The 17,988-nt window shown below is 46.4% G+C and overlaps 1 protein-coding gene across 1 annotated transcript in view; it reads right to left on the reverse strand.

Annotated features, from left to right (window-relative positions):
• Positions 1 to 17,988, reverse strand: part of LOC146788818 (exocyst complex component 1-like) — a 1,992,459-nt gene that overhangs the window by 1,154,883 nt on the left and 819,588 nt on the right. The window contains exon 5 of the mRNA XM_085630399.1: positions 10,048 to 10,250. Coding sequence (XP_085486525.1) covers positions 10,048 to 10,250 — 203 coding nt within the window. The remainder of the gene's footprint in view (positions 1 to 10,047; positions 10,251 to 17,988) is intronic.

A 17,988-nucleotide genomic window follows, 5' to 3' on the forward strand; every position in this document is an offset into this window, starting at 1 on the left:
GCCTCTGAACTTCAGTGGTATGACCAACCTCCTGGATGCACCAGGCTTGGGGTCTCTAGCCTCTGAATACAGTAGCCCTTCATCCCAATACACTCTATGGGTACCTTGAGCATTCCCTGCAGTCTCAGCAGCAGCCTGCTGTCTGAGGGGTTCAAGAGAGGGGCAGTCTAATTGAGCCTGCCTCAGATCTGCCCTTGAAGGTCCCCCTGTCCCAAGAAACTCAACCTGATCAGGTTCAAGTTCTTCTAGGACAGTTCCTTCAGGGCTCTCAGAATCATCCTCCTGGGAGGGCTGATCCACCACCTGAGGCAGGGGGGAAGGCACAGCCTTAACCCTACTGCTCTTTCTCTTGGGTTGTGACTGGTCCATAGTTTCAGGATCCAGCACTTGTTCAGTGGTGCACTTTTTGGCCTGTGACCTGGTCACAGCAAGGACATGTGCATCTATCCCCAGCATTTCTGCATGGGTCCTATACTCCACTTCAGACCAAACTGAAGTTTCAAGATCATTGCCCAGTAAACACTCTACAGGAAGGTCTGAACTAACAACAACTTTCTTGAGGCCAGTTACCCCTCCCCAGGAGAAGTTACCAATAGCCACACTATGGGAGGTAGTGGCATTGCTAGCGTTGGTCACTAGGTAATTCTCACCCAGTATGATCTGTCCAGGGTCCACAAAGGCAGGTGTCACCATTGTGACACTAGCCCCAGTGTCCCTGTAGGCCTGAGCCATTCTTTGGTTGATAAAAGGAGTCTGTCTGTCCTTGCCCAGGTTACTGGGGCCTACAGTAGAGGACAAAGCTAAGTCCCCATCACAGATCAGAACAGCCTGAGTAGGTATTCTGACTAGGCCAGAATCCTCCTCAGTTCCCAGGGTTAACCCTACTACACCCTTTTGCTGGGAACCACCACTTACAGCTGGACTAGGGGGTACAGTTGCCTTAGGGGCAATGGTGGCTGGGGGCTTATCCTTTTTGGTGCACTCACTAAACCAACGTGAGTTGGACTTACAATAGTTGCACCATGGTTTCTTTTGGCCATCTTCCTTTTTATCCTTTTTGGGACCACCCTCCCCCTGAGCCTTTTGGGGGCCTGGTGAAGACTTCTGGTCTTTTTGTTTCTGATCATTACCCTTCTGGTCTGCCTTTTTCTGATCACCGCCCTGGTTCTGGTTTTTCTGCTTAACTCTAGTCCTGACCCATCTATCTGCCTTCTTTCCCAATTCTTGGGGAGAAGTCAGATCAGAATCAATCAGGTGTTGATGCAGTAGCTGGTTTTGACAGTTGTTAAGGATTTGTTCTCTCATGATCAAATTATACAATCCTGTATAGTCCTTAACCTTACTTCCCACTAGCCAGCCTTCCAGAGCCTTAGTGGCACAATCTACAAAGTCAGTCCAGTCCTGAGTCTGTGTCTTCTGGGTATCCCTGAACAACAACCTGTATTGTTCAGTGGTTAGGCCAAACCCATCAATCAGAGCACTCTTCAGGACAGTGTAATTATCTGCATCCTCATCACTGTGAGGAGCTTGTCTCTACCTTTCTCAGAGAAGGAGAGCAACAAGATAGCTGCCCACTGACTTTGGGGTACCTGCTGTACTTTGCAAGCTCTCTCCAAAGCAGTTATCCATTTGTGGATGTCATCCCCACACTTGTAGGGAGGGACAATCTTGCTCAGGTTTCGATTATCATAGTGCCTGTCTCTATCCTTAGGGATATTGCTGCCACCAGTGGGTTCTGACCCACTTAACTTTTGCTCTCTAGCCAGAGCAAGCTTCTCCTTGGCAAGGACAAGTTCTTCCCTCTGAATCCTCAGATTAGCTTCCCTCATTCTGGCTTCATGCTCCTTTCTCTCAGGGGAAGTCATTCCCCTGTGAGAGGAAGCATTAGAGATGCTAGAGACATGGGAGTGGATGGATTCCCTTGAAGGGGATCTGTCTCTCCTGCTTCTCTGGGTAAGCCCACTTGGGGGTCTGTATGGGGGGACCCCATGCAAACTCCCATGTAAGCTTAGGTTAGCCTGGCTAAGTCTTCCTACTTGGCCCTGGCTGTCTACCTCTTCATCTGAAGTCCCATCTGACTCATCTGTGGTGGGTAGACCCTCCTTTGTACCTAGGGTACTGGCCTGTGAGGCCCTAAAAGTATCATACTCCTCTAGGAGTTGTACTAGCTGAAGGAGGGTAGGGTTTGCACCCTGTTTTAACTTTCTGGAGGTACACAATTGTCTCATCTCCTGAAAAGTTAGGGTATCATATCTAGAGGGGGTCTTCTTCAGACCTGCCCCTCCTGAGAGAGCATCTACTTGATCTCCTCCCAGAGACATGATATAGTGAGGGTGTGGTGTGTGCACCTACCTACACTAGTTGTTTCTACTAAACCTCTCTGGTAGTTGTAGTCAGGGTGTGTTACTCCCTTCAACCTACAACCACTAAGTCCAGTAGGACTTAAGTATTATAATCTATGTTATATGTACCTAAACAATATCTGTGTGATCTTTCAATTTAGTATCTCAAGATTACAATGGTATTACAACAGCAAGCTCAGATCCCAACCGCTGCTCACCAATGTGAGAAGTTGGCCTGATGTATGATGTCACTAGTTCTAGTGTACACCTTATATCAGTCCAAACAACCCTTATGGTGATTGGTTGTAAAGTCAACCTTATAGACCAGCTATCCTAGTGGTAGCATGGACAAGAGCAGTCTTAGGCTAAACTCTGAATGGCATGTGAAGCCAGCTGTGATACCATATATAATCCCTTGAATACCAAATGAAAGGACACCACAACAGATATATATATAAAATAAAGTGTATTTATTTTAGTCAAACCCTCAGCACTCTTTATGAGATTAGAGGTAAGTACAACACAGTCTTATTCAAGCATACATTAAGTCACACAGGTAAGTAATACAGTTAGGCCCTAGGGGCCACGCAAACCATATACTAAAGAAGTGGTATAAGGACCACTGTCACGGAAATAGGATAGGCCTAGGCCTAGGGAATCGCTGGGGCTACACTACACTAGCAACAGTTAGGAAGTGGGAGGCCCACGGGATTCAGGTGCAGAGTGGAAACACTCACGCGTAATGCGTAAAAGTCGATAGAATTACTAGCAGTTAGAAATTAACAGTTTAAGGACACTTCTGAAGCAGCTAGAGAGTCGAGACTCGGAAACTAGACCCTAGGATAGTCACTACCCTTGTGAGCACCGAAGTACCCAAGTTACCTAGCCCACGGGCTGCGGGTGCATAGGTGTGAACTTGCGTTGGGTTTCGCCGTGGACTTCTATGGATGCCTGAAGGAAAGTTGCTGACAGGCAGTCAGTGAAGAGTGTCCGGTGGATCCCAAGGCTGGGATCAAGAAGAGAGGATACCTGCAAGCAGAAGGGACAGAGTCAAGGTCACTAGCCAGTGACCACGTGGGACCAGGAAGGAACCAGGCGATGTCGTGAAGATTGCAGGTGAAAGGTGAAGCTTGTCGCTGTAGCCACGGGTACCAGGAGGCGTCGAGGACGACCAGGACCAGGAGGCGAGCTGTCCCACGAAGGCTCTTGCTGTCGGCGGCATCGAAGTCGAACTAGGACTCACCAAGCCTTGGCAAGCGGAACCCACGAAGAACGGAGGACTTGCTTCTGGTGCAGACCAGGAAGGTCTGGGGTGCTTCTCTTTTGCAAGGGAGCGGGAGCCAGTCTGGAGGAGCCAAACCAGCAGTGAAGATTTCAGGGTGCGTCGTCACAAAGGCCACTAGCCAACGGGCAAGCAACCGGACAGACGCGTCAAGCAGGAAAATGCAGAAGGGCCCTACGCAGGCCTCGTGGAGTGTGGGGGGCTGATCTTCGGTGCAGATGGTGCTTGGGGTTGGGGCTTCTCAATCCCCGGTGCAGAACTTCGAGGGTGCCTCAGAAGCTGCGCTGGAAGATACTCGCCACTTTTCCCAGGTAGCCGGTCCCTCGTCTCTCATCGCCTCCACGGATCTCAGCTCGGCTGTGGATGTGGATCAGGGTCGGAGAAGTCTGGAAGTCAAGGCTCTGGTCGGGCTCTGATGGTGCCTGTTTGTACAGGGTAGCCACTCCTTGGCCACAAGGGAGATTCTTCAGTCTTCTTCTTTCGTCGAATGTCGAAGGTTCAGAGTTTCTGTTCAAGTTGCAGGTTCAGGATAATCTAATCTCCTGGGGCCCAGCTACCACTCTTATCCAAATCTGGGGGGCTGGGTTACCTGCTAGGTCACGCCTTATGGGTGGGACCTGGGAGGGGGGTGGTTACACCCTCTTCCCTTTGTCCAGTTTCGCGCCAGGAGTGGGGCTGGAGTGCCCCAGCACCGGTTTGAACTGGACTATGCATGGGACACCTTGTGTGCCCCAGGCATGTCTCATTCTTTTCATCCCTCCCTGCCCCAATACACTAAGGCCTGTCTGGGGTGGTGCTCGCACCTCCCAAGGCAGGAAACCTATTGTCCAAGCCTCCCTTGCCGGGATCACTCTCAGCAGCAGGAGGTCAGACTCGTGTCTGTGGCAGCAGCATCCATTTTGTGATACTGGGGCTCTGGTTAACTTTAACCGGGTAAGTAGGTTACAACATGTCTTCTCCCTCTAGAAGGGAGGGATAATATCCTCATCCCCAGAAATGGGATGGGGGTATTATTCCAAAGTGTTAGACACCTTACACGACATGTTTTGATAAAGCCAAACCATAGTTACCATAACCGTTTAAGATTATAAGGCACTTTAAGAGTATATGGTAGGCTATATCATAGAACAGCTATAAGGACATGGTTCCGAAAGCTGCAGACAGGCTCAGCTCATGCTAGAGCACCATCTCACATGTTACCAAGCACTCTGCCTCCAGGATTGTTAAGGCCTGCCATAGGAGTGGCTGATAGATACACATGTGTCTATATGTAAGTTAGGTATAGGAATACTACACCTAAGCAAGGAGTGATTACACGACCTTGCCCCAGCTGAGTGATCAGCCAGTTGTGTCATAATGGAAGGCCAAGCCGGGGGTGGCATAATACATGCTGCAGCCCCTGGTAGGCCTAGGGTACACCTATGCCCTGGGTACCTAAGGTACACTGTACAGGGGCCAATAAGGTGATCCTATCCAAATGGGTTATGCACCTAAGGTACATAGTATCAATTTAGAGAGAGAACAGCAGAGCTGTGGGTCTGATTAGCAGGCCCACAGCCACATCTAAGTCGAAAACCAGTACAGCAAAAGCAAAAAGTGGGGGTGAACATAGAAAGCAGACCCTACTCTCCTACACATGCAAATTCCTACAATGGCTAACCTCTCCCAGAGCTTCAAAGTGCATGCAGATCCCTACAATGGCTCACCCCTCCCAGAGCTTCCATGCATGCAGATCCCTACAACTGCTCACCCCTCCCAGAGCTTCAATGCATGCAGATTCCTACAGTGGCTCACCCTCCCAGAGCTTGGAAGTGCATGCAGATCGCTACAATTGCGCACCCCTCCCAGAGCTTCCAGTTCATGCATATCCCTACAATGACTCACCTCTCCAAGAGCTTGGAAGTGCATGCAGATTCCTACAATGGCTCACCTCTCCCAGAGCTTCCAATGCATACAGATCCCTACAACTGCTCACCCCTCCCAGATCTTCCATGCATGCAGATACCTCCCATGGCTCACCCCTCCCAGAGCTTCTAGTGCATGCAGATCTCTACTGTAGGAGAGTAGGATAGGCTTCACATGGGTACCCCCACTTTTTGCTGGTGTTTCACAGTTTTTCGACCTTAGTCTGGCTGTGGCCCTGCTAATCAGGACCCCAGCCTAGCTGCTTCCTCTCTAAAATGGTTTGCATGCATTAGGTACATATCTAATTGGATTCTGGAGTGCCTTATAAGCCCCTAGTATATGGTAAACTATGTACCTAGGGCATAGGTACTTCAGAGGCCTACCAGGGACTGACGCATGTATTATGCCACCCCTGGGAAGCACTCCAAAATGGCACCACAGGTCTGCTACTGCAGCCTGGGTAAGGGTGTGCTTGCACCCCTCACAGTAGTATAGGCTACCAATATCCACATATTTTTACAGACACATATAAACCTATAAGTCACTCCTATGGCAGGCCTTGACAATCCTGAAGGCAGAGTGCTTGGTTTTGTGTGAGAGGGTGCCCAAGCATGAGCTGAGCCCCTCTGCAGCTTTCGGAAATACTTCCTTATGGCTGTTCTGTGATACAGCCATACCATATACTCTTAAGTGCATTATAACCTGGCGGTAAATGCTAACTTTGGAATGGCTGCATCAAAACATGTCGTGTTTGATGTCAAACGCTTTGGAATACTGCCCCCCCCCCCCCGCCAGTTCTGGCGGCGGAGGTAGCATTCCACCCTTCTAGAGGGAGAGACATGTTCACACTGGTCTAACCCGGTAGGACTTTCCTGATTCCTGGCATCACAAAATGGATGCCTCTGCCACAGACACGGGTCTGGCCTCCTGCTACTGACCGAAACTCCGGCAGGGGATGCCTGGATAATAGGTTTCCTGTCAAAGGGAGGTGTAACCACCTCCCCAGACAGGCAGATGTGTATTGGGGCTGGGCGGGAGCACTCTCTGATGCTTTGAAGTCCTGCACTGGGGGCAAACTTGGTGTCCCTGTGCATAGTCCAGTTCAAACCGGTTGCGTGAAACTGGACAAAGGAAATGGGTGTAACCACCCCTCTTTCCAAACCCTCCCATAAGCTTTACATTCCTTCAAGACTTAGCCTGAAGGCTGCTCTCCATAGCTATCACTAGGATAGCTTTCAATAAAGGTTGTCTTCAACCTATCACCATAAGGGGTTGTTTGGACTGATACAATGTGCCCACTAGAACTAGTGGACAGCATATATCAGGCCACCTTCTCACATCTACAATGGCTCATCATCCCAGAGCTTTGAAGTGCATGCAGATCCCTACAATGGCTCATCATCCCAGCTCTTCAAAGTGCTTGTGGATCCATACAATGGCTCCCTCCTCCCAGAGCTTCCAGTGCATGCAGATCCCTACAATGGCTCACCTCTCTCTGAGCTAGGAAGTGCTTGCAGGTCCAAATGATGGCTCAGCACTCACTGAGCTTTGAAGTGCATGCAGATCCTTACAAAGGTTCCCCTCTCCCAGAGCTTGGAAGTGCATGCAAAGCCCTACAATGCCTCACCCCCACAGATCTTCCATGCATGCAGATCCCTCCAATGGCTCACCCCTCCCAGAGCTTCTAGTGCATGCAGATCTCTACAATGTTTCATCATCCCAGAGCTTCCAGTGCATGCATATCACTACAGTGGCTCTCCCCTCCCAGACCTTTCAGTGCATGCAGATCCATACAATGGCTCACCCCTCCCAGAGTTCGAAGTGCATGAAGGTCCCTACGATGGCTCATCACTCACTGAGCTTCGAAGTGCACGCAGATCCCTACAATGGCTCTCCTCTCCCAGAACTTTCAGTGCATGCAGATTCCTACAATGGCTCACACCTCCCAGAGATTCGAAGTGCATGCAGATCCCTACAGTGGCTCACCCCTCCCAGACATTCCAGTGCCTGCAGATCCCTACAATGGCTCATCATCCCAGAGCTTCCAAGTACCTGCAGATCCCTACAATGGCTCATCATCCCAGAGCTTCCAAGTGCATGCAGATCTCTACAATGGCTCATCATACCAGAACTTCGAAGTGCATGCATATCCCTACAATGGCTCATCCCTCCACAGCTTCCATGCATGCAGATCCATACAACTGTTCACCCCTCCCAGATCTTCCATGAATGCAGATTCCTACAATGGCTCACCCCTCCCAGAGCTTGGAAGTGCATGCAGATCCCTACAATGGCTGTCCCCTCCCAGAGCTTTTAGTGCATACAGATTCCTACAATGGCTCACCCCTCCCAGAGCTTCGAAGTGCATGCAGATCCCTACAATGGCTCACCCCTCCCAGAGATTCGAAGTGCATGCAGATCCCTACATTGGCTCATCATCCCAGAGCTTCGAAGTGCATGCGGATCCATACAATGGCTCTCCCCTCCCAGAGCTTCCAGTGCATGCAGATCCCTACAATGGCTCTCCCCTCCCAGAGTTTTCAGTGCACACAGATCCCTACAATGGCTCTCCCCTCACAGAGCTTCAAAGTGCGTGCAGATCCATACAATAGCTCACCCCTCCCACAGCTTCGAAGTGCGTGCAGATCCCTACAATAGCTCTCCCCTCACAGAGCTTCAAAGTGCGTGCAGATCCATACAATAGCTCACCCCTCCCACAGCTTCGAAGTGCGTGCAGATCCCTACAATAGCTCTCCCCTCCCAGAGCTTCGAAGTGTGTGCAGATCCCTACAATGGCTCACCCCTCCCAGTGCATGCAGATCCATACAACGGCTCACACCCCTCCCAGAGCTTGGAAGTGCATGCATGTCCCTACATTGGCACAACCGCCCCAGAGCTTCCAGTGTATGCAAATCACTACAATGGTTCACCCCTTTCAGAGCTTGGGAGTGCATGCAGATCCCTACAATGGGTCACTCCTCCCAGAGCTTCGAAGTGCGTGCAGAGCCCTCCAATGGCTCACCCCTCCCAGAGCTTCCAGTGCATGCAGATCACTTCAATGGCCCAACCGTCTCAGAGCTTCCAGTTTATGCAGATCATGATTCACCCCTTTCAGAGCTTGGAAGTGCATGCAGATCCCTACAATGGCTCACCCCCCCCAGTGCATGCAGATTCCTACAATGGCTTACCCTTCCCAGAGCTTGGAAGTGCATGCATATCCCTACATTGGCCCAACCGTCCCAGAGCTTCCAGTGTATGCAGATACCTACAATGGTTCACCCCTTTCAGAGCTTGGAAGTGCATGCAGATACCTACAATGGCTCACCCCTCCCAGTGCATGCAGATCCATACAACGGCTCACACCCCTCCCAGAGCTTGGAAGTGCATGCATATCCCTACATTGGCCCAACCGTCCCAGAGCTTCCAGTGGATGCAGATCACTACAATGATTCACCCCTTTCAGAGCTTGGAATTGCATGCAGATCCCTACAATGGGTCACTCCTCCCAGAGCTTCGAAGTGCGTGCAGATCCCTCCAATGGCTCACCCCTCCCAGAGCGTCCAGTGCATGCAGATCACTACAATGGCCCAACCGTCTCAGAGCTTCCAGTTTATGCAGATCACTACAATGGATCACCCCTTTCAGAGCTTGGAAGTGCATGCAGATCCCTACAATGGCTCACGCCTCCCAGTGCATGCAGATCCATACAACGGCTCACACCCCTCCCAGAGCTTGGAAATGCATGCATATCCCTACATTGGCCCAACCGTCCCAGAGCTTCCAGTGTATGCAGATCACTACAATGGTTCATCCCTTTCAGAGCTTGGAATTGCATGCAGATCCCTCCAATGGCTCTCCCCTCCCAGAGCTTTCAGTGCATGCAGATTCCTACAATGGCTCACCCTTCCCAGAGCTTCCAGTGCATGCAGATCACTACAATGGCGCAACCGTCCCAGAGCTTCCAGTTTATGCAGATCACTACAATGGCCCAACCGTCCCAGAACTTCCAGTTTATGCAGATCCCTACAATGGCTCTCCCCTCCCAGAGCTTCAAAGTGCATGCAGATCCCAACAATGGCTCACCTCTCTCTGAGCTTGGAAGTGCATGCAGGTCCAAATGATGGCTCAGCACTCACTGAGCTTTGAAGTGCATGCAGACCCTTACAAAGGCTCCCCTCTCCCAGAGCTTGGAAGTGCATGCAGAGCCCTACATTGGCTCACCCCTCACAGATCTTCCATGCATGCAGATCCCTCCAATGGCTCACCCCTCACAGATCTTCCATACATGCAGATCCCTCCAATGGCTCACCCCTCCCAGAGCTTCTAGTGCATGCAGATCTCTACAATGTTTCATCATCCCAGAGCTTCCAGTGCATGCATATCACTACAGTGGCTCTCCCCTCCCAGACCTTTCAGTGCACGCAGATCCCTACAATGGCTCTCCCCTCCCAGAGCTTGGAAGTGCATGCAGATGCCTCCAATGGCTCTCCCCTCCCAGAGCTTCCAAGGGGACCTCACCTCGTCGAGTATCTGCAGGTCTTTGGCAAGTCTCTCGGTGAAGGCTTCAGCATTGGCCACCAGCGGCGCATATTCTTCCATCAGCCAAAGCATGTCTGCAGACTCTCTTGGAGTTATCTCCTGGTACTCCTCGTCTTCCTCCTCTGCCTCCTCCGTCACTACCTCAATGCTGCTCTCCTCGCTCTTCTGCTGGTAAGGGAGGTCTGAAAGACACAGGACACAGCTGTCATATACGGGGAGAACATTCTTCTTGTGAGTTGTGTGGAACGTTCTACATCATACTGTAGCTCTGGGCCAATAACATAAACTGGCCGAAGATGAAGGGTTTATTGAACAACAAAGTATGCATGTCGAGTAACTGCAGGCCGTGCTGTAACAGCCCTATAACCCCTTCGAAATTATGGGACATGAAGAAGAAATAAATAGAGATATCACTTTATTTACAACATATGAAAGTAGAGAGAACCGTTGGGATGAATGAACGGATTAAAGGATGTGCACAAAATGTTTACAATATGAAATCTTCAAATCTCTTTGAGTTTGCCTTCATCCTTCAGCTGCTTTATCTTTTCTCTTGATCTCTTTCCGTTAATCACACACAATTTCCTTTTCTCTTCACTCCACTCACCTTTCCAGGATCCTCACGTCCCTTGCCTCACCTTCTTTATCCGCCAAAGTGCTGGTGTACATTCTTCCTGATTTCCATTCCGAACATAATTCTCATCCTTGGCCTCTCTGAGCTTCCTTGTCAGACAGTGCTTCACGCCTGACTTTATTCCTCTTGTCAAGTCTTAGCATTCTTAGAAATCACTCTATGGTCACGCATCTTCTTTTCACACTTACTAATACAGATAGAGCTAACTGAAGGGCCAGGCACCCGTATCCTCAGAAACCTGAATGAAAACTTCCCGTTAGTCAGGGTGATCGTGAACGCTGACCACACCCGCTTTAGAAGCGCTAGTGGGGAGGGTTCTTCATGAACCTCGTTGATATGCAACTGGGCAGTTAAAAAGTTCAGAATTAACTCTTGCAGGAAGAAAGAAAGATGGATTGATAGAAATGGTAAGGAAGGTTGGACAAGTGGATGCACGAGTGGGTAAAAGAATGAATGGATGAGCGGGTGAAAGAGTGTATGGATGAAAGGATAGTGTATGGGTAGGTCAATGGATGAGTGGGTAAAAGAATGGATGTTTAGGTGAACAGATGGATGAGTGGGTTAAAATGTGGGTATATAAAAGGATGGATGAGTGAGTGAAAGGATGAGTGGGTAAAAGAATCGATGATTAGGTGAACGGATGGATGAGTGGGTAAAAGGATGGGTGGGTGAAAACATGAGTGGGTAAAAGAATGGGCGGGTGAGTAGGTGAGAGGATGGGTAGGTAGGTGGACAGATGGCAGAGTAAATGGAAATCTGAGAGGATAGATGGGTGGGTGAGAGGATGTCAGAGTAAATGGAAATCTGAGAGAATGGACGGATGGATGAGTGATAGGATGGCTGAGTAAATTGAAATCTGAGGATGAATGGATGGATCAGTGGGAGAAAGGATAGCTGAGTAAATGGAAATGAGAGAAGATGAGTGGGTGAAAGGATGGCAGAGTAAATAGAAATCTGATTGGATAGATGGATGGCATAGTAAATGGAAATATGAGAGGATGGATGGATGGCAAAGTAAATTGAACTCTAGGAGGGTGAATGGATGATGGATGAATAGAATGGCCAAGGGATGGATGGAATACATAGTGAAAGATTGAATAATGGATGAAAGACTGAATGCATGAGAGAATGTAATGATAAAATGGTAGATATCAGTGGGTGGAAGAGTGAATGGATAGGTGCTTGGAAGGAAGAGACAAGGGAGCTCTTCTTGGGAGGTTCGGGCTGACTTGCTTGGTGCCATCAAAGCTGTGGTTCAAAGTGGAGGGTATTTTAATTTTATGGCTACTTCCTTGCCTGTAGCCAATATTGTTGTGATTCTGTAACCCCAGAGAATATTCTTTACCCCATCCTTCCACACCAATCCACTCCTCCCCAAAAGCTGTGTACATTAATGGAGCACTTGTTTACATAGATCCGCAAGTCCATTTGACCAGAGATGATAAAGTGCAGCGCTGTGGTGATTGGTTCCATAGATTTCCATGAACTCCCATCTCTTCGGATGAAGATTGCTTCCCACTGTCTGTAGTTACTTTCATTAGGCACCACTCTCTCATAAGCATTGCTTCATACTTCACACCTCCATTGAGATAACATCAGTGCTCCGTTATATCCAGCCCTGCGCTGAGGTACTTGGTGTCTGTAGGTAAGGCACTACTGGCAACTTCTTCATCACCAGGGATTTTTAAGTGGTGGCACAGGAGACAATTACTAACATAGCTGTCTAGCTCAAGGGTTTATGCCAAGCCTCCAAAAGGCATACCTAATGCCTCTTTTTTTGCCTTTCATCACCTTATACCTCTATGCCCTTCATGCAATATTTCCACTAACCTACCTCTAAGAGGTGTATTTACCAAATTCTCACGCAGCGCAGCGGGCTAAAATGCTGCGCTGCATGAGAAGGAGATAGAAGGAGAGCACCAAATCCACAGAAATTTGGCACTCTGTACCCTTCTCTCTAGCGCCAGTGCAGCCGTGCGCCACACACACACCTTTACACTATAGTGCACGGGTGCCTCCGTGAGTCTAGCATAGGTTTTGTATTGGAGAGATATCTTTCCAGTACAAAATACTATGCTTACACTAACTTTAAAACTTTTCCCACTTTGTATGTGTCCTGTACAGTGCAGCACATCTGCAAAGCTGGAAAAGAAATGAGAAATAAAAGCATTTCACTTGAATAGCGCCTATTTTAAATCGCCATTCATTCTTTACTCAAAACCCTGTCTGCTCTTTTTAGTAGATAGGGTTTTGTGTTAAAAACCATAGGTGGTTGCATTAGAATGCCCACGCACCACCCATGAAACGTCCCTGTGGCGCTAGGTTATGCAAATCAGCACTATGCTCTGTTTTGTGTTACTTTCAAATGAAATTCCAGTTTCCAATTTGCAATTTCAAGTGAATTTCCAAATTTTGCACTGAAAAAAAAATTGGGAAAGAAAGATTTTGTGTTGATTTGCGTCACTTTTGTGACACAAACACACTGATCCAGCGGTTCAACAACAACAGATACTTCACTTCCATATACTCACCTGGGCCCATAAACTCACAGTGCGTAAAACCGCTGAGGTCAAGTTTGTAATTTTCACACTGTTCAAGATTAGTTATTTAATATTCCTAACTAACCTTTCACTGACCAAAAAGTTCTTTCCTCGGGTCAATGGACCATTAATTGAACTAGTTTATGGTGAAAATAACATAAACTAACTATACTTTTATTCAATGCAAATAACCACAGACTCAGGAAGTTTTTACATCTTTATGTAAATTAAATGCATGTGAACCACTTCAAAAATACAGTACAGTCACCAACATGCATAGAAGAGAAAATTCAATGAAATCATCAAACAAATATAACACGGACTTACTCAATGAACGATGTCCAAGGAAAAGGAGAGGATAGAGAGAAAAGAACATCTGCAAATAACGTGAGATAATAGTTACCAAGAATGGTGTGAAGACCAACCCCCTGGCCAAAGCTGGTAAGGGTCCCTCGGGATAGGGCAGGCGACAAAGACTTCAGGACAGGATTCAGAACAGGATAGTCGACCTCTTTATAACACCGATGGTTGCGCCGCACACCTCTCTGACACTCTCTTCCTCCTCGAGATTCTTCCGCGATCTTCTTATCTAACCCAATTAAACTAGGATAGAAGGTTCTGCATTCAGCTTCTTCATCAACATCTCACAGCATCTCTCCCAGCATCAGCATCCATGACTCACAGCATCTGTGTCTCCCGAAGTGCAAGACCCCCTCTGAATAACTAACTAAAACTATCTCAATTATACCTTTCGTTCTTCATGTACCACCCACTAAACTTTGAATATTGTAAAAATACAAAATCTGATTGGTCAGGCAAGGGGGGAAGATCATCACATCATGCTTACATGTCATCTAAATCAGTTCGACCATTGTTAACAAACCCATCCCCTTAATTTTTATCCATAATTTTATTTCACACAGGCATCCACGTTTTATTTGCAACATTTTTATTAACAGTCTGAATACGAGTCCACATCGTTGAGCTTTTCAACATCCGTTCCCAGGGTAGAACACTTTGCGACCTTGGCTCCCGTTCAACATCGAAGTCATCATTCCGGGTTAACTTTCAATGGACATGCGCAGTCGTCACGTGACTCAACTTACTTCAGTTATACATGAGGGGCCCAAATGCGCACTAGTGATAAAGTCAGAAAGACAAATATTAATTTTACGAACAAATGGTTTCACTGTATACCACCCATCTCTACTTTATTACCTTTTACTTATTAATACTTTCCCCGCATTAGCATTAGTAAAATTGCTCGTTTTTGTTTCAGCTAAGCAGATCAGCAAGATGCAGCATAACTATGCTGTATACCCATTCGCACAGCTTCGGAAACTTACGTCGCAAGCTTTTTAACTTTTCAAAGATTTTATTAAAAAATGTTCACATGTAATCCAACTTGACTTAATTCATACACGATAAAACTGGCCAAATATCCTTATGCTTCACGTAAAATAGTTGTGCCAATCCAGGCCTCTTACTACTTCATGTCGGGACATTTGATTAATGAAAAGCAGCACACATCGTACTCCCAATGCATTTCGGGCATCCTTTCGTGCCCTTCGTCATGGGAAACTGTTTCAATAAAATTAAACCTGTGTTACTCTTTCACATTTGTATTCCATATTCTGTTTACACACTTTCTCACTGTAATCCCAATCTGAGTGAAGTTCCCTTTCAAGCAACTCACATAATCGCTAACCCTCAAAACCCTTCTCACTGTGTAAATGTAAATGTAAATGTGCAGATATTTATATAGCGCAAATCACCAACCGGTCTCTAAGCGCTTGCTTAGGGAACCCGTCCTGGTATTCCCCTGTGAGATAACCCAGCAGGGCATCCACAAGGTGAAAGCCAGGCATCCCGCCGCGAGGGGCCATTGTGGAGATTAAGCAAGCTATTGCCCAGAGTCGCAGAGTGTGAACCCATGAATCAAGTATGCACTGGAGCGAGAATTATCGAGTCCATGGACAATTTATGGACTCAAGACCCAGCCGAGCAGGGAATTGAACCCTGGTCCCGGGCTGACCTCTGCTTCCAGGTCTGCCTACTCTAACCAGTGAGCCACACTTCTCTGTGTCCAGAGTTTATTCCACACGATAACCTCCCCCTCTCCAACCTCGCTGTTAAACCTGCCAGCAATGTCGCATGGTTAAACAAACACTGAACCACCCCTGTGCATTCACTGTAACCTAAAGATTAACAAAACCCTATTCCCAACTGCACAAAGGAAAATAAATGTTGATTTTCTGTTCCTGTGCCCTTAACTGAAAAGCCGTAACAGTTTACTGAATTCAGAATTACCTATTTAAAGACGTTGCTCGCATCTGCTCTGTGCTCTTTCTTATTGCCAAAGATAAGCAGATGCCATGCATGAGAGTCTTCAAGATGCCATTTTAGTGCCTTCTGCTCATGCGCAAGAATTTCCCTCCAAGCGATAGCTTGTCATACTGCGTAGATGCAGTTGACGCATGCGCAATAAAGATTTCCCCGTTTAGAGCGGTATTAGTCCATTTTCATTGTTATCCGCATTAGTACACACATAAGAAAGCTTCACTAACCCGTGTGTTCAATGTGGTGCGCATTAGTTTTACACAAAACAATTTTAATAACTTGTTAGTGAGTTAAAGGAGCGGATTGCTTCCGAGCAAGTCTGTTTTCTACGAGTCCTTGCTCCATCAATCCCCTCTCTGATGGCATTTTGAGGCATCACATAATTACCCATCCCTTTTCAGATGCCAACTTTCAGCATTTCTCATTCTCCTCTTTCTCCTTCTTATTTTCGTCTTTGTTTTCTAAATCTTTCACCTTTTTATATATCCTTCCTTTCATTTCCTCTATTTGTATCTCCTCATATTCCCTCTTTCTTTTCTTTCCCATTTACTTTATCTTTCCTTTCCTTTGTTTCTGCAACATTTACACCAAATCATTATTGTTAGAACTATTATCGTTATACCAACTATTGGAAGAAATATTTGACCTAAAATACTTTTCCCTAAATCAGAAAACCAAGTCCCTATTGAAGAAAAACTTTTTGTTTGTCTCTCCCATACACTGTCAACCTCCAGTGGTTTCAAATCTTCATGAAGTTTTGTAATATTCCTAATATACCCTCTGATTGCCTTACTTTTGTCAGGAATGTAAGTGCAACAATGTTGAACTTTCAGCATTCTATAGACTCCACCCTCTTTTGCTAATAAAATATCAAGCACAAGTCGATTTTGTAAATCCATAGACCTATTGCAACCATTTCTGTATTTATCACCAAGAAACCCCCAGAAGTATCAGTCGAGAGACGATCAACTACTGTCGATAATTTACAAATTCTATGTGAATTCAGAATGACTCCCACTGAAGGTATCAATGCACCAACTATATCACCTACTATTTCTGAAAAACTAGCTCCCTTTCTCTGCGTTAGTCCATTTGTATTTTCATTGTTTCCAGGGATTCTTTTTACATGATACATTTTCAGAAATACTATCCCAAAGTAGCAACTTCTGTACCACTGTGCAAGCAACTTATAATGAGCATTATTCCCACAAACATAGTAAACCCCAGGAAATACTGGATCAGTTCCCCCTTTTAGTCCCCAACCTCCCAAAATTAGGAAGTTACATTCACTGGAACCAATAAATACGTTATTATAATCTGTCCTTAACCTATGGAGGCAGGTTTTCCCTTTCTTCACAAAGTCCAGGGACATCGCAGCATGAGCCTTGCCAGTTGCATAGACTCCCTCTTTCCCAGCCCATGGTGGTACATGGTGTTTCTGTTCAGCAGCTTTCTTTTGAAAATCCTTCCCTCTACTAAATTCAAAAACACTTTCTCTTCTTCACGTAATATACATGTTAAATTATTCTTGTGTGCTTTGACTATATCTATTGATTTCATTGTTAAGAACACTACATGATATAGCATATGTTAAAGGTAAATGGTGATATGTAACTCCCTCTGACACTGACGCTGGTAATTTCATACAGACATAACAATCACTAATCTCCATTGTATCTACATATTGAAATAACAATTTTGTAAAAAAATGTAAAGACGTGTCATTATCCGATATCGTGTGATGGAAATCTGTCTCATCTGCCGATTCTAATTCTATTCTATCTCCTTTTATTGTAGCTGTCTTCTCATTAGTAACTGTATCATTCTTTTTATTCATTATTATCAATAAAGGCACTACCACTGTTAGAAATAACCATACTGAGCTCACTAATAAAATACTACATATGCAAGCTCTACAACATCTTCGTTTTAAACTTCGTTTCGGTTGCTCAGTGACTTCATTTTTTGCCATTTTAATCTTATGAAGATATTTCTTCTTTTCCTTTCTTCACTTGGAAATTCAAACTCTTGTTTTTAAGGTGGTCTCAATTTTCTTTCCTCAATCTGTGTAGCATCTACTTCTTCTGATTCCTCCCTTAAATCTAAATTCTCAAATTCTTCTAATATTACATAGGTCCACTCAGGGGCCTTCTATTTATTGTTCAGAATTCTCAGTCGTGGGCTTCTTCGTGTGTTTCTCACGGTTGACTGTTTAGACTAAGTTTGACTAGTTACCTCATTCACTTACTCTGGTCTTTCGTTTGTTTTTCTCAGATAGTATCTTAGTCTTTTCACTCCACTTGGCCAGTTATTACCTTTTCTGACCCTTTTAACCTGAACTGCACTTTCACCCTCTCCGTCTTTTTCTAGAGTTCTTTTATTTTCAGTATGTCTAGCCACAATCTG

The sequence above is a fragment of the Triturus cristatus genome, chromosome 10, assembly GCF_964204655.1.
Source record: "Triturus cristatus chromosome 10, aTriCri1.1, whole genome shotgun sequence".
NCBI classification, from domain to species: Eukaryota; Metazoa; Chordata; class Amphibia; order Caudata; family Salamandridae; genus Triturus; species Triturus cristatus.